Below are 24221 nucleotides of genomic sequence, written 5' to 3'. Positions count from 1 at the left end.
AAGCATTATTAACTGCATAAAAATCAATATAATTGATTCTGGGTTATGTTAGATCATTTTACAATACTTGCCATGCTAATACTGTACCTAATTCTGGCTGGGTTACAGTACATGCTCAAAGTAGAAAGGAAATAAAAATGTATCTACAAAAGAACATCTAGGGCCTGATTCTCTCCTGCCTTGCATGCCATGTAATCATTTATTCCTGCGCAAAATGAGTGCAAAATCGCTGTAACACACTGAGAAGTCAGAATGGAGAATCAAGCCCTTGATCTGTGTAAAATATACTGCAGATTTATGAATAAGCTGTTCTCTCACAGTAGATGTTGTTTTTTCTCTCAGAGGCAATAATGAATTAATGTCTCAATGTAGTGATAGGAGTCAGTGTGTTGCTGGAAGTGCAGATGAGACATAAAACTGAATTACTGACATTTGCTGTTAAAGATCCCATGTGACTTTTCACAAGAGTAGGACTATTAAATTTGGTGTCCTGACCAAATTATATTTTTCTGACCTAAAATTCCCCTTGCAGTTTGTTTATAGCATTTTTCACTACCTGTTTTAAATTTCGGTGCAGTGTTAAACAGTTGCCACGTTCCACCTCAGAAGTGGGTGTATTTCATGGATGGGTGAAGCAATCCCTATAAACCTTGGTTGGCAAAGTATATACAGTAGACCATTCTGGTATCTTTTCATGAAAGGTGCTGTATATAGGCAATGTATTCTTTTAAATGTTTTATCAATCAATAATAGTCAGGAGCCATCCCAGGAGAAAAGAAAGTCAATCCACTAACCTTTTTAGCTGTCCACAGTGCAGTTGCCTGGGTGATCCATTCTCGGGAGTGGATACCGGCATCGAGCCAAATGGCAGGACGGTTGGTTCCTCCAGTGCTGAACTGCAAAATGAAACAGAAACTTTAAAAACACTCACTAGCGCGAGTCCTCTCACTTCCAATCCCACTCTTTTTTCCATCTGAAATATCGGAAATAATGGAAAAGCAATGGGTCTGAATGACATAAAACTGGTGTAATGGAGTGGAGAATCAGACACCGTGATGGGATATTTGCCTTAATGCTGCTAGTAATCTTGCCAGATTTACTAGTTCATTGACCTAACATTGTCATTTGTAGTTTTTGCTACAGCATCTGCTCCTTGTCCTCCTCTGTTTCTGATGAGGAAGCTGCTGTGTACACACATCATATCTTCACCATTATTCATATCTGTTGTTAAGTCAGCCAGGAGCCTCCAAAAATTAAGGGTACGTATCATTATTCTAAATGAGCATCTTTGGCACGGTGCCACCTAAGAGCTAAGTAAGCGACTCAGTCTCACCCATGACGGTGGCTTTCCCATTTGGACCAACATAAATTGAACAAAGCCAATATTTGGAATGAGTCAGGATTTTTTTCTATTTTTGCAAACCAAGGCTCCAGTTTTTCAAAGGTACTGAAGTCCCTGAGGCATAAACACAAGGTTCTGATGATTTGCAGTGATTAAAGATCCCATAGTACTTTTTTGCAAGAGTCAGGGTGTTGGCCCAGGGTCCTGGCCAAATTCAAATGTGGATAATTCCATAAAGCTGCTTTCTGCAGTATCACCTCGGCAAATTTATTTTTAAAAGGGGTTGCTCGGTTCTGCTGAACAGCTGTCCCATTAACGACCGACAGTGGCGGCAGCTTAGTGGTGGGTGGAGTGATTTCTCTCTTTAGATGCTCTGGGATGTTTTGGACAGACAGGTGCTAGAGAAATGTAAAGTTGTTGTTATATGCACAGGAACAATACCTTGAGAATGTACATGGGCCGCTTTTCATAAGACTCTCCAATCTCCTGTTTGCTCACAAGGCTGGGGTACTCAGCTGCAAGATCATCCAATGCTGCATAAATCTAAAATTTAAAATAATGACAGAGTTTATATGCTATCAAATATTTTTATGCTAATCCTTGTGTTGATGCGAGAGATTTCTCCTCTGTAGCACTCGCTGCCTGCAGCCTGCCTGTATTTCTCCACTTTACTTTCCATTTACTTTCCACCGTCACAAAACACCTCTCTTCTCTCTTGCCTGTACAGCTTCATTTTTCTCTCCTTCAGTATTATCTATCTCTGATGTGGAATTATCTAATTCTGCAAAGCATTTTGGGGTGCAGTTTATAAAAAAGACCCTACACAAAAACAATTTGGACCACATATTTCTGAGAAGAGGATCCCCTCATTCTTCACCTCTTTACTTCCCAATATTTGCCCTCAAAAGCTCTGCATCATGGCAGACCTTTCTTAGCTGAGAAAGGCTAGAATTGGTTTCCTCTAAATCCCCCCAACGTTGCTCTGTGTGTAGGTCAGAAAAGGGGGTTCCCCGTAGGGTATTATTTGATGCCATTCTCCCAAAGCAGGGACCTGAGTCCTCACTCCTTGGTATTGGGATAACACTATCTCCAGACTGATCATTAGAGCAACATGGAAGATGGTCTGTCATCTCTGACACTGAACTCACACACTGTTGGTCACAACCAATGTCACATGGAAGAAAGTTGTATAAAATCACTTTTCTGGTGCACTTAGTGGGCCTATCTCTGTTCTCATTCATCCCAAGCTAAATCTGCAGTTACTCCACAGAAGTCAATAGAGTTACACTGGTAAAAAAACCCAAACAGCGTGAGATCCAAATCAGACATATTTTAACTTGATGAGACCGTATACACTTAGCATTTTTATTATAAAATATAAGTGTGACATTCAATAGCTGTACATCAAGACACAGGAGGCCACATCATGCAGCAAAATAGGACCTGCAAGACATTGCTCCATCTAGTCTGGTACCCGGGTTCCTGTAGCAGCAAAACAGACCACGCATACAACCAGACCTAGCCTAATAATGTGGGAGCCCAGCGCTGAAATGGAGATGCTGCAGGCCTGGATTAAAGTACATTGACTGAGCTATGTGTGGGCCCCAGACTGGAATAACAGGGGTAACAAAATGAGAAGTATTGGCACAGCTGTGTGGAGAGGTTTGTTGAGCACCCGCTTGTAATATTCCTACCTTTTAGCAACTGAGAGTAATCCCTCAGTGTGATGAGTCCTAAATAAACTCATTATAAAATACAACTGACCTACTTGTAATGGTATGAGATATTAAAACCACTGTGGAGAATGCAGAAAGGAAGCCAAGAAGGAATTCAACATACGGTACTTATAAAGAATGTTTGAGTGGAGGTAACATGCAAAAGCAGGACAGAATTAAATAATCTCTCTCCCAAAGAGCTGAATTTGAAATACTTACAGATTCTAAGGGGTGGTAAGCTCCATAGTTGAAATTACTGGTGCCACGTTCCCTTCGTTGATTGTTGACCATCTCTTGCTTTTCTTCCTCTACTATGACCTAAACCAAGCAATTCAAATCTGTGAGGAAGGCCAACTTCTTTGGTAGGATTTTAGTCAAGTGTCAGAATTGGGAAATGAAGTGGCAGCACCCCATACAAGCTCTGCCCCCGGTGTCAGACTCCAGACACAACTGCAGAACAGCTGGATGTTTCCACTAAACTTATCGGCAGTGAAATAGGTAACACTGTTGGCATTTAAATGGTCAACATTAAGTTTCATTAAGCTGAATGGGGATAGTGTCAGAATTCCTGAAAAAGGAACAAGGTTGCTACTGCAAAGAGTTAACAGTGATTTAGCTGGTCTGTTGGAAATACTGCTTGTCAAGACTCCCACAGTTCAACGCCCAAGAGATATGTTTTTCTCACACTGTGATGTAGGGTTCTAGTAACTTGAGGGGAGCCAACGCCATTCTTGGAAAATGTAGTCAGACTTTTAATAGCTAAATACAGGGTCTACAAAGAATAGTAAAAGGAAGCCTATCCATGTGGAAGGAAGAACTTAAAACAGACCCTGCATCACTGATCTGGTACCTGTTGTGAGATCTGTAGTTGGCTTTCACAAGATTTAGGGAAACCTGCATTGGTACAGGTAGGCTTATGAGAGGTAGGAATCTTTAGTGCTGTGTACTACTTCTACCATAAATAACATCAAGGAGCATAAATGCAGGGATTAGGGAAGTAAATCACGCATCAGTGAAGTACTTTTGTCTACCTGCAGGTCTTCAAGCAGGATAGAGTACTCGATGTGGTGGGACTCCAGGAAGACTTTGACTGATTGGAGACTGGGAAAGGGGACTCGAATATCCACAGGAAGTGCTGGATTTGAGGGGTGTAGCCAGAAATCAAGCTGAAGAGAAGATAAACAATACAGATTAGGGAATCATTTCAGAAAAATGGACTTTGGGGAACATCTCTCAAGAAGCCCTGAAAATCTCTAACTCCCCCAAATTGGGATAACGCCTTTGGTTTTGCACCACTTCACACTTTAGCATATTCTATTATCTGAGACTCTCAAATCACTATATAAACAATCATCACCGGGCTTCACAACACCCTTGCAACATACAAGTATTACTGTCCTCACTTCACAAATACGGTAACAGAGGCCCGTGGAAAGACAAAAGCTGGCATTTTCATTGACTGCAACAGCACTTCAGCAGCATAAGTGACAGGAGATTTAGTACCGTATCTATTATGACTGTCTTATATTTTCCATTTACCAGCTATAATTCCAAGAAATGCTCCATATATAGATGATTATATGATACTATGCACATTGCTTTTGCTTCTTTTATAGTGTTGCATATTTTATCTTGCATGTATATAATACAAATAAATAAAATAGATTAATTTTAAGAGAAGTTCTCATCAATGTTGATAAAATCTATAATGCCTAGCGTTTTACATCATGCTTATCTTCCTCATAACACAATACATACATTAATTATCATAATGCCAGTAGAAGACCAGTAATAAATATTATCATCCCTATTTTAAAAGGAGGAAACTGAAACACAGAGGTTTAAAGTGACATGCTTTAGGTCAGGTGCAACCAGACACAGGATTAGAACTCAGGAGTTCCTGTTTCCAGGATGGGGCTAAGACTACTAGATCATGCCTCTTATATTGAGCATGAACTAACAATGTGACACCGTTGTGAAAAAGACTAAATATCATGCTGAGGTAAATTAACAGAAGTATCATATGTAACAATGGGAGGTAATTGTTCCACTCTGCTCGGCACGGTGAGGTCTCAGCTAGAGTGCTGTGTTCAGTTTTGGGCCCCACGCTTTAAGAAAGATGTGGACAAATTGGAGAGAGTCCAGCGGGCAGTGACAAAAAAAGATAAAACCTCACCTATGAGGAAAGGTAAAAAAAAACCTGGGCTTTTATTTAGTCTTGAGAAAAGAAGACTGAGTGGGGGGGGGACCTGATTACAGTCTTTAAATATGTGAAGACCTGTTGCAAAGTGGACGGTTATTAATTGTTCTCCATGTCCACTGAAGGTAGGACGGGAAGTAATCAGATTAATCTGCAGGAAGGGAGATTTAGGTTAGATATTAGGAAAAACTTTCTAACTATACGAGTAGTTAACACTGGACCAAGGACAGTTGTGGAATCCCGATCATTGGAACTTTTAAAGAATAAGTTAGACAAACACTTGTCAGGGAAGTTGGTCCTGCCTCAGTGCAGAGGGCTGGACTACACCTCCCAAGGTCCCCTCCAGCCCTACATTTTTATTATTCTATCCTATTATTATTATTATTATTTATTTATGGCAGTTCCCACATTGTGATAAGCAATTTCCAAACAAAGAAAGGGAGGCACAATCGCTGCCCTGAAGAACTCACAATCTGAAAGATTAACAAATGCCTGTAGGAAGTGTAATGACACACCTGAAGATGCTCCAGTGTTTCTAACAGCTGTAGTTTGTTAATCTCTTCTTCACTGTTTGCCTTCACCCGAAGAACCTGGTCGCTACAAAAAATGAAATAAATCTTATCAAATGGGTTTATGGAAAATAGATTTTCTCATATTAATTTGCTGTCATTTTTTGATGAGATCACAAATGTGACTGATCATGGTAATATTGTGTTGAGGTTATATACTTAGATTTCTGCAAGGCATTTGACTTGGCGCTGCATGATATTTTGATTAAAAAACGAGCATGATACAAAATCACCATGGCACATATTAAATGGATTAAAAACTGGCCAGCTAATAGGTTTCAAATTTTAACTGTAAACAGGAAATCAACGCTGATGTTTTCGTGGAGTCCAGCACGGATCAGTTCTTGGCCCTATGGTATTGAATAGTTTTATCAATGACCTGTCAGAAAATATTCATTATCGATAAAGTTTGCAGATGACACAAAGATGTGGGTAGTGGTAAGGTCTGAAGAGGACAGGCCACTGAAACAAAGCAATCTGGAATGCCTGGTGAGCTGAGGACAATCAAACAATATATTTGTATTACAGCCAGTTGTAGGTCAAATGACTAGGAACAAAGAATGCAGCCCATACTTACAGGATGTGGGATTCTATCCTGGGAAGCAGTGACTTTATAACAGATTTGGGGGCCATGATCAGCTAAACATGAGCTCCCGGCATGATGCTAAAAGGGCTGTGATTCTTGACTATATAAACAGGGAACTATTGAGTGGGAATAGGGAGGTTATATTACCTTTGTATTATTTGGCACTGGAGCGACCGCTACTGGATACCATGTCTAATTCTGGTATTCACAATTCAAGGAGTTTGAAAAATTGGAGAGGCTTCAGAGATGAGTCATGAGAATGATTAAGGAGTTGGAAAACATACCTTATAGTGAGAGACTCAAGGAGCTCAATATATTTAGCATAGCAAATAAAAGATTAAGGGGTGAATTGATCACAGTTTATAAGTACTGACGTGGAGAAGAGACCTATGATAACAGAGAGCTCGTCAGTCTAGTATACAAAGGAATAACAATATTGGATGAATGGAAATTGAAGCTAGACAAATTCAGACTAGAAACAATGTGTAATTGTTTAACAGTGAGAGTAATTAACCATTGGAGCAACTTACTAAGGGTTGTGGTAGATTCTTCATCAATGGACATTTTTAAATCAAGACTGGACCTTTTTCTAAAATATATGCTGTACTTCAATCACAGCTATGGGACTTGAAGCTTGAATTAATTGGCCTGTGTTATGCAGGAGGAGAGACTAGATGATCACAATGGTCCCTTCTGGCCTTGGAATCTATGAATCTATTAAATCAGCTCTGCAGTTTGATGTTATATATAATGGAGTTCTCCATTCTTGTCTCCAGCGTCAAAAGACAGGCGTCCCAAAGGCCAATAATCTCATGAAAACTCAGTGCTGACAAGGTTCCAGGATGGACCAAAAGAGAGTCATTTTGCATTTATTTTATTTTATCTTTCTTTCTCCCCCTTCTCCTCTTTGTATGTAATCTGTCTTCTTAGATTGTAAGCTTTTCTGGGTCAGGGACTGTATCTTTGAATGTGTCTTATAACACCCAGAACAATGGGGCTCTGACTGGAGCCACTAGAAGCTACTGTAATATAAATATTAAATCATAATAATAACTATAGAGCCCAGTACATGTTCCCGTGTAGCTCTGCTGTTACAGCTGGGAGGTCTGCATCTCTGATAGTGCAAACCTGCCAGCTGAGTTGTGCTCTTATCTTAGCTAGTAATTCTTTTTTTCTATTGTCCATTGGCTTCCAGTCATACAGTAGAAGCTTATGCAGAACAGATAGAGCAAGGAAAACAGCGGTGGAGCAAGTTTCCCTTGCTAATATACCTCATTTTAAATCTGGTGGGACCACCCTTAATGTGAGAGACAGTGGCAGCTACAGGCACCAGCACTCCAAGTGCGTGCCTGGGGCAGCAAGCCGCGGGGGGCGCCCTGCCGGTCCCTGCAAGGGCGGCAGTCAGGCAGTCTTCGGCGGCTTGCCTGCGGGAGGTCCGCCTGTCCCGCGGATTTGGTGGCAATTCGGCAGCGGGTATGCCAAAGCTGTGGGACCGGCAGACCTCCCGCAGGCAAGCCGCCAAAGGCGGCCTGATTGCCGTGCTTAGGGTGGCGAAAAAGCTAGAGCCACCCCTGATGAGAGAGAAGTATCCAGCAATCCTTGGCCACTCTACTTAGACTGTCAAGGAAGTTGCAAATTATGTGTTAATTAAACCGGCTTTTGTGATGTATGGATGTTTGTTCACTGGGATCTGGTGTCTATTTCCCACATTCTAGCAGACATCCATCAGATTTTGTATTGTATTTTAGGGTTAATGAGATTAAAAGGCAATAAGTTTAAAGCACATATTTTAATGCAGTGTGTGAATAAACCTGTTGTAACCTTATGCTGTAAGATATTATAATACAAATTGCTCTAGTAAGGTTTTGAAAGAGATTAGACATTTATACCAAAAAGAGAGAGAGAGAGAGAGAGAGAAGAATCTGCAGGGACACTACCTAGCATAAAAATTAACAGAGGCTATCAATCTTCATGCATGAGGAACACAGTTGAAGCTGAGCTGTGCAAAACTTTGGGATTGGAAGGAACAACCCTTGCCCAGGATTGGGGTTAAACTCAGACTATTTTACTCAAAGATAAAAAGGTTTTAGAATAACATAGCCTTTGAATGAGAGATCTTCTATTAAAATGTAACTCACCCAACAAATGTTTCTAGGCACCAGGAAGCCCCAGCAAGGGCGCTGAAGAACAAAATCAGCCTCATGTTTGAAGGGTTAGCCAGAAACAGAAGACCGATGATCTAGCAAACAAGGCCATATTTATATATGGGGCCTGACATGGCCCCCCTCTTCAACTAAAGTGGTATCTGAATCCCATATGATTGAATTCCCACATATGTCAAAACTCTCAAGGTAGTTGGGCAAATAAGGATGTAATTTCTCCTCTAAGGGTACTTTGCACTCTGATGTTGTGATAATTGGGACCTGGCTGAGCCAAATTCAGCAAAGCTGGCACAGGAAGGTGTCAAGTTCAAAGCTTTGCTGGCAACGGTCTATGTGCCCTAGAGAGGAGATTCAGCCCTCAAGAAGGAGATGGTGTTTCCCCCAGTGGTGCTGGAGGCAGCCTTAACGCCTGTTGGAAAGCACAGGAGCTCCACTGCCATATGCTCTGCCCAGCCTGGCCCTACCCCCTTTCACAAGTATGGCTCACTTCTGTATTGCAGTGGCTCTGTTCCTGTAACTACGGTTGTTGCCATTTTGCCCTGTCGCACCCTGGTACTCAGCAGAAGTTCAGCTTAGTTCCTCAATGAATTTGTCCCACTATACTTAAGATGGAGGAACTCCTCTGTTACACCTGCTGTGGAAAGAGATGTCTTCACTAGGCCATGCCAAGGCAATGATATTTATATTTTTAAATAAACACACGCTTATACATACATTAGCCAGCACATTGTGCTGGGTACATTTATTGTCTGTAGCCAAGTTTTATTGAAATGAGTCATTTCCTTGAACCCTCCCATGCTGTGTTTTCACACAGGTTCTGTCTACCTAGTGCAGTGGCTTCAAGCAAACGAAAACCCACATATAGCTCAAATGAAGGCAAGTCACGTGGTGGTACCCCTGGAGGAATTATTTCCTAATGAACTGCTCTTCCCATGAGGAGGTGGCATGGGATTAAAGAAATGCTGGGACAGCCATTTTCTCGTCCTCTTGGCTTTGCAGTGAAGGCAGGGTTGTTCCCTGATCCAGTGGCTCCCTGTATTCCTTTGCTTTAGTAGTTCTGTCTTTCTCTGCCTAAGGCTAGCTGTGGTGGGGATATATTCTGTTTCACTTTCCTTCCCCGAGGATGCCCCTGAATCCAAGTTCTCGGTATTTATGTCTGAGGAGTCACCATCACAGACAGTCTGCTGGCTGAGCTTTGAGACGAACCTTGCTTGCTTGCTTTCTAAGTAGGCCCAGGCTGCGGCCACCTCTGAATATAAGGCAGGATCAGCGGACTGGCAGGTGTGCTTTTTGTTTTGCCCATTGAAGAACTTGTTGAGGAAATCCCAGACGTTGAAGCTGCTGTGACGCATGCAGACAGAGTCCCTGGGAACTAACAGAAGAAAAATAGCTTAGCAGCACTGTAATCCATAGTGACCCTTACTCCATGGTGGTAGTGCCTTCAGGTTCTCCTACTTTTGAAGGGCTAGGAAGGCTGACAGAGAGTAGGCAAACCTGATATAAAAATATATCCTCACAGGCAGCAGTGGGCAAAGCTTACATTAGTGAATACAGACCACATCCATATAGCTAAAAAAAACCCAAACACAGTAGGCCATGCCTCCCTTGAGGAACCTCCCTTATGTCTAATGCTAACCTGACCTGCTTTAGTTTAAGGCCACTGCTTCTTGTAATATGTCCTTAGTCAACTTAGAAAATAGGTCTCCCCTTTATGAGGTTCGCCTTCACTTTCTCAGACAAAGGGGAGCCTAAGGCAGAGATCCTGTCTGTATTCATGTACACTAGCTGTCCCACTATGCTATACCATCACCTCCACACACCCAAACAGAAGCTTGTAGGACAGCAGCAGTCAAGGACACATAGCAGCATGGCAAGGAAGCACTGTGCAAATACATGGCCAAAACATGGACAGCCTTGGCCTCCAATGGATCATGGGTTTTGGGGGCTGAATCCAGTCTGTTCCAGGAGGAGCAAATCCTCCTTCTCTCTCTCCAAAGGATAGGTAAGCAGCACGCTCTTCCACTAGAGCCTGGAACTCACCACTAGTGAATTTCCTGTTTCCAAAAGGAGAATAACCTGGGTAGGGGGTAATTTGACCCTTAGGTCATATCCTTTAAGTATTTGTACAGAATTAATAGAATGATCCTACCTTCTCTTCTCACTTTATTCCTTTAAAAACCGGGCAAGAGAACCTGTGGCTCCTTAGAGCAATATTATAGCTCCCTTCATGGCCCATGTTATATACCATATGGATTCAGAGCCTGCTAATCTGTGCTGCCAGACATTAACCAGTCTCACATGGTTGGCAGGCCAGCAACCACTCTCATTTTGTAGTAGTGAAGATGCTGTGCATGAACTGAGGAGAAGGCAGGATACCTAATGATTGCATAACACTGGCAGTGGCAAAGCAGAGATTTGGGGTGGATCTTGAAGAGGATCATGGATAGGTAAAAGTAAAGGCTTAGATGCATCTTGTATACCAAATTTGATTAGATTTGTCTCATTCCTCATTTCTTACTTGCAGGCAGCCTGACTGTGTGTACTCAGGTGGTGCAGTCTATGGTAGCTGGCTACATGTAAACTTGGCAATTCCTGCATTAGGGAAGCATTGTTTAGCATGGAGGGCGGTGTATCATATAAACTGAAAAACAGCCTATCTGTAATAAAACAATGAATCCTGCACAAGCAGTTTCTGCCTCCGTTTTCCCCAGGAGTTAAACTGCCACATTCCCGCTATCCCTGAGTTACAATTACTTAAGTCCTTTAACCATGATTCCTTTTACCTCAGACCTTCCAATCTGTTGATCATAATTTTTGCATTTATTTATATTCTTTCTATTTTATCACTATCTTTTTAATGGTGAGATACCCAAATCTGTACACACTGGATCAAATTCAGCTCTGTTCATGCTGGAGTTCATGTGAAGTTCATACTGTTCAGTGGAGTTATTCTGGATTTACACATATATAAATGAGAGAATTTTCCCCATTATTCTATGTGGGGTCTCACTGATGCTTCATACAGAAGAATTATTACCCCCTTACAACTAAAAACGCTTCTCTTTAGAGATCACATTTACTTTTTAATCCTCAGTCCACTGTCTCTCTTTTTAAAACCCTTTCGATAGCCTAACAGAACTCAAATTTACCTTCTGATTTGCTAGTCCCTTTGCCAGAAGGTAGTCCTTCATCTCGGCATTTCTGGAGAATCTGCATTTCAGGAAAACATAAATATATATTGTATTGAGTTTGCTATTTAGAAGGATTTTTAATAATTTCTACTCAGTGGATACTGCAACAATGGACAACACTGTTTCTTAAGTGGGCTATTGAAAGATGTCATCCTGACTGTCCTGGAGAATAAAGTTTACTATTCCTATAGAACACATATAGCAATGGCAGCAGCAAGGCAATGTGGAGAAGCTTGCACTGCTGCTGAGCCTCAATACTTACCTGGAAGAAACCTTCCAGTGATGGGAGGAGTGTTCAGTGTCTTTGGTCTTTGTGCTGAGACTGCCAATAAGTGATAATGAACTTTGTGGTGAGAACATTTGTCTACTGGAAACTGGACTGAGACCCCACATTTATTTCTCATGGGCCACCAGATAGTCTTTGGGTGGTAACATCTTTCAATACAAACTTGAGTTTTACTTGTACCACTGATGTGGAGGTAAAGGACTCTGTCCATTACCACTCCTCTGAGCCATTCAGTTCAGCCCCTCATAGCACAATTTACTATTAGTAACTGATGATTAACAAATAATTATGACAAATAACACACTGGTTTTAAAAAAGATAGGGACATTCTACTGTCCCCAATGCAGCTTTCATTCACATGCCTCTTCTTTGCACAGCCTCTTTGAAAAGTCCTGAGTAAGAAATGAGTAGGAACTTCAGGATTTGGTCCATTGTATGTAAAGAGTCACAGGCACCACTGGGAGAATCCTCATTCTGATCTCATTGGCACCATTTGCTGGGTGCCCGTTTTACACCATTGTAACAACACTGACTTCCAAGGAGGTACTTTTGATTTTTACAGAGGGGTACGCAAAATTAGAATCAGGATCTTCAACTTCCTAGTGGTTCCCCGGTTTATTGTGTGTCTGAAATGTGCTGTCTGTTTATAATAGATTATAAGCTCCTTGGAGCAAAGATCATGTTTTCTCTTTGCATTGGAGATGCCAAGCGCACTGATGGAGCATAGTAATTAATAATAATAAAATATCCTTTTACATTGTAAGCTCTGTGGACAGGGATAGGTTGGTTTTTTTTGTTATTTATGCATACAGGGTCTAGCATAATAATAATGACTGGGGCTTCAAAGCACTGCCACGGTAAAATCAATTTAAAAAACAATACTCTTACCCAAATATAAGCGCGGTTGATGAGAGTTATAGCCAAAATGCCAATACAGTATGAAAGCAGGATTTGCCCCACAACCCCACAAAAGTCTTCATCGTCCCCATCACACTCCCTGCAATCTGGTTCTTGCCTGGCGATAGCCTCTTCAGGGCCAGTATGTAAATAAAGCCACCAAAAATAGAGAAAAGGGAATCCCATTGAGTTTAGTTGATTAAGACACAGCACAACGTCATTTCTGTATTAGGAAATGGGATGAAAGAGGTCAGGGTGGATTCTAATGGACCATGTGGTACCTTGGTAACCTATTGTTGACATTTATTTGTCTCAAGAGCTATCACAAGAAGTGGTCAGAACATGTTGATGACATCATTCTTGGAACCATAGTAACATGGATGTGTAATCTAAGCACAAAGAAGACCTATTGTATTATGTTGTGAAGTTGCACTTGCTCCAAACTTTATGTGTTTAAGTTTTTAGACCTGTTCCTGTGAGGTGCTGGGTGCCTTCAACTCCATTTGAAGTTCATGGGAGCTCAGGAAAATCAGTGCCTCCTAGGATTGGGCCCCTAATGTCGCACAAAAATTCTGTTTCCATTTTTATGTTTCTGTTGCTTTTGTTCTGATGTTTGGGAAACGGATCAAAGATTGAAGGGCTTCCAAAACAACTGAAACCCTTTGATCACACACTAGCCCGATGGGCTGGCTCTATAGCTCCATCCTTTACCCCCTTCTTCTCTTTCCTCCCTTCCCCAGGGCAACAGTCTCTTCTTACTATGTGCCTGTTGTGGGCACCCGCTGTTCCTGTCTTTGGGTGGCTGGCACAGCTGCTACTGCTAAATATGTGTTTGATGGCCAGCTGCAGTTCTGGGTCCCCCCATACTGTTCCTCTCTCTGTTGCTGCTCCCCTTGTTGTCCCAGTCTTCCGCTTCCACCCAGACTTCTCACCTCAAAATGTTGTTGTGACAGGATCGCCAGGGTGCAACCTGGGACTGTGCCCCCTTAACTCACTAATCTGGGTTGTCTCTGTCAATAACTTACTGGTGACAAGCAGCAAACCCCTCCAGATGCTGTTACCACTCAGTACAACCACATATGCAGCCGCATACGCAGCCAGATTGTATGAATGCTCCCAAATCACGCAGAGAAAGGCACTGGCCAAATCTCCCCAGCTCCCAGCTTTGTACCACCAGAATATACTATCTTGCAACTCCTCAAGACCCTTTCTTGAGCAATTCAAGTTTATTAATTGATTCATCATTTCATCAATGGAAAGTGGACATGCACCAGCCTTTGTAACCTGAGCAGATTTACCAAGCACTTCAGTCAAACCCACTGATAAGGATAAACACTAGAATAAGTTTATTGATTACAGAAGATGGATTTTAAGTGATTATAAATTATAGGCAAAAGTCAGAGTAATTATCAAAGGAAAATAAAAGATAAGCACACAGTCTAAATTCTCAACCTTATTAAACTTGGCAATATCTGAACTAAGCAGTTTTTCTCACCCTGCTGGATACTGCAGGTTGGTTAGTCTTTCATATGCAGGCTCTCCCTGTTAGCCTGGGAACCAGTCTCCTCAGCTCGAGTATTCTCCCATTGCCTTCAGTGTAGGTGGGAGAGGAGAAAGGATAAACTATGCAGCCTCTCCCCCATTTTATATCCTCATTCCATGAGCTTGGAGAACATTAGTCCAAGCATATCTGGGCATTGCTGAGCCACCAGGCAAGGTTGGGCAATTCCCCTGTTGTGGTCTTGCACAAGTGAGTCATTGAATTGTAGCTCCCTTGCTGGACAACGGCTGTTGATGCTGGTTCGACACCTGTCCAGGTGTGGGTTACCTCCCTTGTTGTTGTCTCTGGGGAGCTAATATCTGGGCAATTCTGCAACTCACAGCATATTTAATGACTATCTGTAGCGGGTGACGACTCACCGGAACAGCACCTCCTGCTGGTCGTCTCGGGAATTAGCTCTTCCTCAGCAGATATCTTCACAGCAGTTGAGTCACTGCAGCAACTAGAGAGGTATCTGAGCCTAGAAACTAGAGAAGCCACCAGTAGTCATCACTCTCTGACAGAGCAGAAGGACCTTGAGATGATCCAGAGGGAACTGTGGTGTTGTGTAAGTCTAATCTTATTTACAATCCAAGAATGTATGAGTTCCGCCTGTAAATAAAACTGGTTATGTGTTGTCTGTATGAGATCGTCCCCTCCCTAGATCAGCACTTATTGTATGTTAGTATAAATAGTTAAGTATAATATGTTGAATTGATGAAATGTTACAGGTTATATTAAGTGAATGGTTATATTGTCATATATTATAAAGTCTGTCTTTGTTGCCGTGCCACTTCATTCTTTTAATTGTAACTTTATTATACTTATTTCTATGCTTTCCTGATTTATCTAACACTGTAATTATTTTTCTAAATAAATATTACTTTTTGTTTTCGAAGAAATTACTGTTTGTGTGCCTATTCTTGATCAGAGGGCTGTATCCTTGTCCTTTCAAGGGTCAGCAAGACTAGCTTACTTTGGGGAGCCCTCTGTATATCAGAGAGAAGCACCCTGGTAATATCCTGGAAGTTCCTTTAGGGAGGACCTCAATCTTGATTACCAGGTTGGATAAATTATAAATTAAGGTTTAAAATCAAAAGCTTTATTTTTAGGTAACATCACTGGCTTAATATAATTAGATCCAAATTTTCTGGTAACATTGTGAGGTGTCAAAATTTAAAGACAATACAAAACTACTCAAGATCATTAAATCCAAAGCTAATTGCAAAGGGTTACAAAGAGATCTCACAAAACTGGGTGACTCGGTGACAAAATGGCAGATGAAATTCAATGTTGATAAATGCAAAATAATGCACGTTGGAAAACATAATCCCAATTATACATATTAAATGATGGGGTCTAAATTAGCTGTTACTACTCAAGAAAGAGATCTTGGAGTCTTCATGGATAGTTCTCGGAAAAATATCCACTCCATGTGCAGCAGCAGTCAAAAAAGTGAATAGAATGTTAGGAACCATTAGGAAAGGGATAGATAATAAAACAAAAAATATAATGCCACCATATAAATACATGGTACACACATACCTTGAGTGTGCAGATCTGGTCACCTCATCTCAAAAAAGATATATGAGAACAGAACTGAGAAAACTACAAAGAAGGGCAACAAAAATGATTAAAGACATGGAATAGCTTACATACAAGGAAACATTAAAAGGACTGGGACTGTTTAACTTAGAAAAGAGATAACTGGGGGAGGGGCTGTGATAGAGGTCTATAAAACCATAAACATTGTGGAGAACGTGAATAGGGAAGTGTTATTTACCACTTCACATAACACAAGAACGAGGGGCTCACTCAAGGAAATTAATAGGCAGCAGGTTTAAAACAAACATAAGGAAGTACTTCTTCATACAGTGCAGTCAACCTGTGAAACTTCTTGCCCCAGGATGTTGTGAAGGCCAAAAGTATAACTGGATTCAAAAAAGAATGAGAAGTTCATGGAGGATAGGTCCATCAATAGCTGTAACCCAAGGTTATGAGGGATGCAACCCCATGCTCTGGATGTCCCTAAACCTCTGACTGCCAGAAGCTGGGACTGGACAGATTACTCAATAACTGCCCTATTCTCTTTATTCCCTCTGAAGCATCTGGCATTGGCCACTGATGGAAGACAGGATCAGGGGCAGCTCTAGGAATTGCGCCGCCCCAAGCAGGGTGGCACGCCGCGGGGGGCGCTCTGGCGGTCGCCAGTCCCACGGCTCCAGTGGACCTCCTGCAGACGTGCCTGCGGAGGGTCCGCTGGTCCCGCGGCTCCGGTGGACCTCCCACAGGCACGCCTGCGGATGCTTCACTGAAGCCGCGGGACCAACAGACCCTCCGCAGGCACGCCTGCGGGAGGTCCACCGGAGCCATCTGCCGCTTGGCGCGCTGGGGTCTGGAGCCGGCCCTGGACAGGATGCTGGGCTAGAAAGACCATTGCTAAAGACCCAGCATGGCCATTCTTATGTTCCTATGTTGTGTTCTTATGCCAGTGCTTCACTAATGTCATGTGGATGTGTCACCATGTGGTGCCGGAACATTACGGCCAGGTGCCAACGTATCACTAACATCATGCTGACATGTCACTACGTGGCACTGAACCGTTACAGCCAGGCGCCAATGCGCCACTGTTATGCTGATGGGTCACCGTATGGCGCTGTACCATTATGGCCAGGTGCCAATGCGCCTCTGTCACGCTGATATGTCACCTTGTGGCACTGTAGTACAGTTACAGCCAGGCGCCAATGCTTCAGTGACGCTGATGTGTCACCGTGTGGCGCTGTACCATTATGGCCAGGTGCCAATGCGCCTCTGTCACGCTGACGGGTCACCGTGTGGCGCTGTAGTACAGTTACAGCCAGGCGCCAATGCGTCAGTCACGCTGACGGGTCACCGTGTGGCGCTGTAGTACAGTTACAGCCAGGCGCCAATGCGTCAGTCACGCTGACGGGTCACCGTGTGGCGCTGTAGTACAGTTACAGCCAGGCGCCAATGCGTCAGTCACACTGACGGGTCACCGTGTGGCACTGTAGTACAGTTACAGCCAGGTGCCAATGCGTCAGTCACACTGACGTGTCACCGTGTGGCACAGTTCAGTTACAGCCAGGCGCCAATGCCTGGCTGACGTGTCACTGTGTGGCGCCGTACTGTTACGGCCAGGCACCACCGTCACACTTTAACATCACAGCCAGGCGCCAATGCACCACTGTCATGCTGACGTGTCACCATTAGGGTTGCCAACGCTGACTGAAGCTATTCTGGGAGATTTTTTTTCCCCAACGTGCCAGAATGTCATTTTTTTAAATATCCCATTAAAATCTCCTGGCCCGCTTTTAATAATCACCGGGAAACGGATGCCGATTCCGGGAGACTCACTCCAGGCCAATCCTGGAGGGTTGGCAACCCTACCGTGCGGCACCCAGCCGTTATGGCCACGCGCTCGCGCCTCCTCCTGCCACAGGAGCGGGGATGGGAGGTGGCGGAGGCGCTAGCGGATGGGGGCACTGCTGGCCGGAAGTACGCTGGCCTCGGCTCGCGCTGGCTCCTCGGCCGCCTCCATCGCGCCTCACAGACGCTCCCGCCAAAACGGCACAGCGGAGACGCTGGGGGGAGGGGAGGAGCAACGGCTTACGGCGCGAGCGCGCCGGCTCCCCGTCCCCATGGCAACAGGCCCCGCCCTCCCTGCCTCTCCTTTGGGAAGGCTTCGCTTCCGGCCGGCGGCTGCGCGTGGTCGGCGCAAGCCCAGTGCGAGCCTGATGCCGCCGACTCCTCACGCGGGCGGGGTGAGTGTTGGAAGACGGGGGCTCCCGGCCCCCTTCACGCGCTGGGGCGGCGGCGTGCGAGCCCCTCCCGCCTCCTCCGCTGGGGAGCACGAGCCGGCTGCTCACGGGAGGGGGAGGGGCTCTGCACCCCCCATTGCCCCCGGGGCTGGGTCGGTTCCGTGCCCCTCCCCCACGGGGAGCGCTGGGTGGGCCCCGCGTGCGCCCCGTCCCGTGCGCGGCGATAGGGGGAGGCACCGGCCACGCCCCCTCCAGCGAGTGCGGCCCCGCCAGAGGGGCTGGGCCCCGGCCCCTCGTGAGGGTCCGTGCCTGGCGCTGGCGCCCCTGGGCAGCAGCCGTTAGCGTCCCTAGTGTAGACACAGCCTCTGTGCTGGACACCCCCAGTAAAGTGGGGCTGGTCCGGTGCCCCTGGGCAGCAGCTGTTAACGTCCCTAGTGTAGACACAGCCTCTGTGCTGGGCACCCCCAGTAAAGTGGGGCTGGTCCGGTGCCCCTGGGCAGCAGCCGTTAGCGTCCCTAGTGTAGACACAGCCTCTGTGCTGGGCACCCCCAGTAAAGTGGGGCTGGTCCGGTGCCCCTGGGCAGCAGCCGTTAGCGTCCCTAGTGTAGACACAGCCTCTGTGCTGCGCACCCCCAGTAAAGTGGGGCTGATCCGGTGCCCCTGGGCAGCAGCCGTTAGCGTCCCTAGTGTAGACGCAGCCTCTGTGCTGGGCACCACCAGTAAAGTGGGGCTGGTCCGGTGCCCCTGGGCAGCAGCCGTTAACGTCCCTAGTGTAGACGCATCCTCTGTGCTGGGCACCACTAGTAAAGTGGGGCTGATCCGGTGCCCCTGGGCAGCAGCCGTTAGCGTCCCTAGTGTAGACACATCCTCTGTGCTGCGCACCCGCAGTAAAGTGGGGCTGATCTAGGGTGACCAGGCAACAAGTGTGAAAAATTGGGACGGGAGTGGGGGTAATAGGTGTGTATGTAAGAAAAAGCTCCAAAAATTGGGATTGTCCTTATAAAATCGGGACATGTGGTCACCCTAGGCTGATCTGTTGCTAGCACCCCTTGGCAGCAGTAGTTAATGTCCATGTTGTAGACACAGCCTCTATGCTGGGCACCCCTCAGAAAAGTGCGGCTGATCTGTCGCTGGCACTCCTTCATAGTGGGGATTAATGTCTCTGCTGTAGATGTAGCTTCTGGCCTACCCTCCCGCTCAGAAAAGTGGGCCTGATCCATTGCCCCCTGGCAGCAGTGGTTAATGTCCCTAGTGTAGATACAGCTGTGCAGGCCCAACTGATCTGCACATTCCAAGGGTGTCCTGCAGATTGGCCAACTCTGGGAAATGGGAAGCACTGTCTTACAGTTATGTGTATTACTGTAGATAGCGCTCAGGAGTCCCAGTCATGCACCAAGGCCCCATTATGTCAGGTGCTGTATAAACCGAACAAAAAGATAGTCTCTGCCCCAAAGAATTTACAGTCTAAGGCCTGGTCTGCATCTAAAACTTAAGTCGACCTAGCAATATTGCTCAAAGGTGTGAAAAACTCCCCTAGGAGATGTAGGTAAACTGACCAAAGTCCCATTGTAGATGCTGCTAGGTTGACAGAAGATTTATTCTGTCAACCTAGTTACTGCCTCTCAGAGAGGTGGGTTTACTACAGTGATGGAAAAAGCCCTTATGTGGCTGTAGCAAGTGTCTGAGACAAGAGATAATACATAGCTACAGACAGACCAGGGAGTATGAGGAACCAGCGAGCTAGGGGAACACTTAAAAGTTAAGTCAACTGAGCAGCATCGCTCAGAGGTGAAAAATCCACACCCCTGAGCAATGTAGGTAAGCAGACCTAACCACTGGTGTGGTGGTTAACCTAGCTACTGCCTTTCAGGAAGGGGATTAACTATGGTCATGGGAAAACCTCTCCCATCACTCTACTGAGTGGCTACACTGAAGCTTGTAGTTGTGCTGCTGTAGTGTTTCAGTGTAGACCAACCTTGAGACAAAATTGGTCAGTGTGATGTACAGTGGCCTCAGCATGCCAGCAGCTTAACTTGTCAAGCATTTGGTAGGCATCATGGCAAAGGAGGGTTTGAAGGAGAACAATGAAATAGCTTTGAGGATGTTTATGCAGAGTACCTCCCAAGCATTAGGGGCAGCATGGGAGAAAGTGTGAAGCTTCTTGTCTGAAATGTTCACGTATTTTACCATTAAGCTGCAACTGATTCCTTGGTATGTAATAACAGTTCAGTGAACACATTTTTCCCAGTTTCTACATGTTATATACTCCATCTTTGAATGGGAGCATAACAAATATTTAAGCAGGCAGTTGTAGGAGGGAAGGTTAACTTTAGTGGAGGGTTACGGGTGTTAATTATATTTAGTCAGATTTTCAAAGTATAGCAATAATATCATGCGCAAACATAGTGAGCTATGGAGACTGTCAGGGTGGATTTGATTTAAATCATGGAAGACTCAATATAATCATGGTTTTCTACATAAAAGTGCGTTCTTGTTGGTTGTTATAACCTTAATACATATTCTTCACAACTCAGAGATAGATGTAGGCTTCCTTTTTAGAAGGTACACACTATACATTTTTAAACAGTGATTTATTTTGAAAACTTAAGATTAGTTTTAAAGCTATATCAGAAAATGAATGATTGTTTGGTTATTTCATTTACCAAAGATAATTGAAGCAGATATTTATGAAGTCATTGGGAGGTGAACTATCTCCAGTTCAACAGATTAATCATTAACATTTGGAGGATTTTCTTGCCATGCTGTATTAGGAGGAGAACATCACCAGACAGACATTTAAATTGTTTTATTTAACTAAAACAACAATGTTAAGTATTCTGGATATTTTTTCTTCAACAGCAAACATATAATATTTTAACAAAACAAGCATATGTCCCTCGCTTCTCACATTTATTTCCAGCCCTTTTCTCCTTGTCCAGATCTATTCCACCCCCAACAATCTTCTATTCATTGAACTTTTTGAAACTTTGCACTTTTAGAGAGCGGTAAGGGATTGACTCTGTGTACACAAATTTGTAGAGGAACAACAGAGTTGAGGTCTGTTATTTCTCACCTCTATATATTATTTATTTATTTTAAAACATTTTTGCTGTTAACAAGCATGTTGCCTCTGGAGACACAAATCCAGAGTTTGAGAACTGCAAAACTAAGCATCTCTGATGGTATCATAGCACCGAATCCCATTGGGTAGATAGAAAGATTAACCTAAATAATCTATACAGAAGCCTATGGAACCCCATAAAATTGGGTCCCTAATCTGTGAACTACTGGAACTCATTTACAAAACTTTTCTTAAACATGACATGAATATATTGTCTCATACTATAGAATTAGAATTTATAATCCCTATTCCATGATGAGGTATCTTTGAGCTATAATGTATCTAGATAGGTTTTTTCCTCAAAAAGTATTTTATAAAAAAAAATCCAATTTTAAATAAAAAAAATCATTGATTTTTATCCACCTTGGAGGTGGTATTTTAGTGCACTAGCCAGTTCTTAGTCCAGCAGTGTATGTGCAGTAGTGCTTATTAAAGTGAAAAGGAAGCGTCTGTGCAAAAGGACTGCAGGATCTTACAAAGTCTCTCATCCCTATGACTCCACACAGACTAGAAGAGAAAAAAAATCTTTCCTATCACTTACTAAAGGACAGTAGCTATCAAAAATGTACTGAATGGTTAGTTAATCCATGTGACTTCCTCCCACCCCCCATGTTTTATCCATAAAAGCTAGGGGTAAAGATGTTTTTTTAAGCATGTCTGTAATGTGAAAAATATGAACTTCCAGGAATTTGATAGTCTGAACTTGATTCTGCTTTGTTACCCAGTACATATTGGGACTAACTCTATTATAAAACTGGAGTGAGATGAGAATCTGGCCCTCCATCCTGTGAGGGTAGATTTTCCTTCCCCATGTCCAAATGGTAAAAGTAGTTCAGTGTTAGTTATGGTCCTAATGAGTAGAGAATGCTCACAGAAGGAGCTGTGTTTAAAAAAAATTCCCCTCCTCCCCCCCCAAAAAAGGACTGAATGCTATTTACTATTAAATATTAATCTGTAATTAGAAATTAACTCCCTAAATGCAATTTCCTAGGGACTGTTTAACATTTCTTTAGTCTGGTGCTGAAGGAGAGCGACACTATATAAATATCTCCATTCTTGTCTTTCCCTATGCTTCTCTCTTTACAGATGATGCAGGGGGAACAAAGTCCAGCTACTTCCCTCATTGACAGAACCATCAAGATGAGGAAAGAGACTGAAGCCAGGAAAGTGGTTTTGGCTTGGGGACTCCTTAATGTGTCAGTTGCAGGCATGATTTATACTGAAATGTAAGTTCCCTAACAGTTTTAAAACTTAATCAATAAAAGGATGTCATTATGTTCCTAGATATTTCCATGTCCCCTGGGTCAGAGAGATGCCAACTCAATTTTTTTTCTCTTCCAGGACTGGAAAACTGATAAGTTCATATTATAACATTACATACTGGCCACTGTGGTATATTGGTAAGTGATTGTACTTGGTGATGGTTTACTTATGTGAGGAAAGCGCATCTAAATTCAATCCTTTTGTTTTCTTTATGTCGGTATTTGAAAATTTTTAACCTGCTTTTTGATCATACAGAAATCGGACTTGACTTTCCATGTCCAGTTTGGATCTGTCTGGGATTATCTCCTGTGACAAACTTGCAGCAAAAAAGGCTTATCTGTTATCTTAGATCAAGTTGCATGTGTGTTGAGGCTTTACGTGGTGCTATAGGTGTGCTTTACATTTCATGTAGTAGTTAGACAAAGCTCTCTTTTTCAAGACACAATCTAAATGAGAGATATGAAACTAACAAAGGATGAAAATGAAGGGTGGGAATAGACACGTAAGAGATCAGTGATAGCAAACCTTCGAAAAGGCTGGGTTTGAGGAGAGGGAGTTGTAGGTTGTTCTGAACCTGGGGATGATATGAAAATGAAAGCATGTCGCAGCTTTAGGAGAAATTGCTTCACATTCGTTAAACTCAGTGATGTGTTATCATGTCATGCATGTTGATATGTAAATATAACACTATTTAAACTAAATATAAACTAAGCTAACTTGGGTATTGACTTCCAGCCCTTTAGGCATAACTTGTTTTTTCAAATGGTGGAGTTACACTTGTAACCTTTAGAGATGTCAGCTGGTCTAGATTCCAAAATTTACCCTCTAAAGAATGTGAAGCTTATAAAGCAGCCATTTGTTTATGTGATTTTTTTTTAATTCACTTGTATGATTAAAATATTAGTCTCAAATATATAAAACCTGTCTCCAGAGTTATTGCATAAAATATGTCCCTGACCATCTTTGCTAATAGCTGTTGATCCTCCATGAACTTGTCTAATTTTTTTTAATCCTGTTACACTTTTGGTCTTCACAACATCCTATAGAAATGAGTTACACAGGTTGACTGTGCATTGTGTGAAGAAGTACTTCCTTCTGTTTGTTTTAAACTTGCTGCTTATTAATTTAACTGGGTGACCCTTTATCCTTGCATTATGTGAATGGGTAAATAACACTTCCCTGTTCACCTTCTCCATACCGTTCATGATTTTACAGATCTCTATCGTATCCCCTTCCCATAGTCGTCTCTTTTCTAAACTGAACAGTCCCAGTCTTCTTACTCTGTCCTCATATGGAAGCTGTTCCATACCCCCTACTCATTTTTGTTGCCTTTCTCTGTACCTTTTCCAATTCTAATATACCGTTTTTGAGATCAGACAACCAGAACTGCAAGTAGCATTTAAGGAGTGGGTGTACTATGGATTAATATAGTGGCATTATGATGTTTTCTGTTTTATCTGTCCCTTTGCTAATGGTTTCTAACATTGTTAGTCTTTTTGGGTGCCGTTGCACATTGAGTGGATATTTTCAGAGAACTATCTGTGATGACTCCAAGATCTTTCTTGAGCGG

The 24221-nt window shown here is 43.3% G+C and overlaps 2 protein-coding genes across 10 annotated transcripts in view; one reads left to right on the top strand and one right to left on the bottom strand.

Annotated features, from left to right (window-relative positions):
- The window catches only part of LOC123376603 (carboxypeptidase A2-like), a 24150-nt gene extending 5989 nt beyond the window's left edge, over window positions 1-18161 (bottom strand). Inside the window, exons 1-11 of one of the 8 annotated variants that reach the window (XM_045028769.1) lie at window positions 17832-18161; window positions 16034-16096; window positions 14869-14976; window positions 12940-13079; window positions 11724-11784; window positions 9781-9946; window positions 5773-5854; window positions 4089-4223; window positions 3277-3375; window positions 1784-1885; window positions 795-896 (exon numbers count right to left, since the gene is read on the bottom strand). In XM_045028769.1, the coding sequence (XP_044884704.1) occupies window positions 795-896; window positions 1784-1885; window positions 3277-3375; window positions 4089-4223; window positions 5773-5854; window positions 9781-9926 (666 nt within the window). In that variant the 5' untranslated portion in view covers window positions 9927-9946; window positions 11724-11784; window positions 12940-13079; ... (1 more) ...; window positions 16034-16096; window positions 17832-18161. Of the gene's footprint in view, window positions 1-794; window positions 897-1783; window positions 1886-3276; window positions 3376-4088; window positions 4224-5772; window positions 5855-8550; window positions 8616-9061; window positions 9069-9780; window positions 9947-11723; window positions 11785-12939; window positions 14735-14868; window positions 15101-16033; window positions 16097-17831 lie in introns of those variants that run through there. The other 7 variants (XM_045028777.1, XM_045028752.1, XM_045028761.1 and 4 more) reach the window with 7 other exon arrangements.
- The window catches only part of TMEM209 (transmembrane protein 209), a 26457-nt gene continuing 20368 nt past the window's right edge, over window positions 18133-24221 (top strand). For both annotated transcript variants that reach the window (XM_045028724.1, XM_045028731.1), the window contains exons 1-3: window positions 18133-18270; window positions 22475-22614; window positions 22730-22788. In XM_045028724.1, coding sequence (XP_044884659.1) covers window positions 18148-18270; window positions 22475-22614; window positions 22730-22788 — 322 coding nt within the window. In that variant the 5' untranslated portion in view covers window positions 18133-18147. The remainder of the gene's footprint in view (window positions 18271-22474; window positions 22615-22729; window positions 22789-24221) is intronic.

The sequence above is a fragment of the Mauremys mutica genome, chromosome 1 (assembly GCF_020497125.1).
Source record: "Mauremys mutica isolate MM-2020 ecotype Southern chromosome 1, ASM2049712v1, whole genome shotgun sequence".
NCBI lineage: Eukaryota > Metazoa > Chordata > Testudines > Geoemydidae > Mauremys > Mauremys mutica.
Note: the sequence above shows the minus strand (reverse complement) of the source record. Positions and strands in the feature narration are given on the sequence as shown.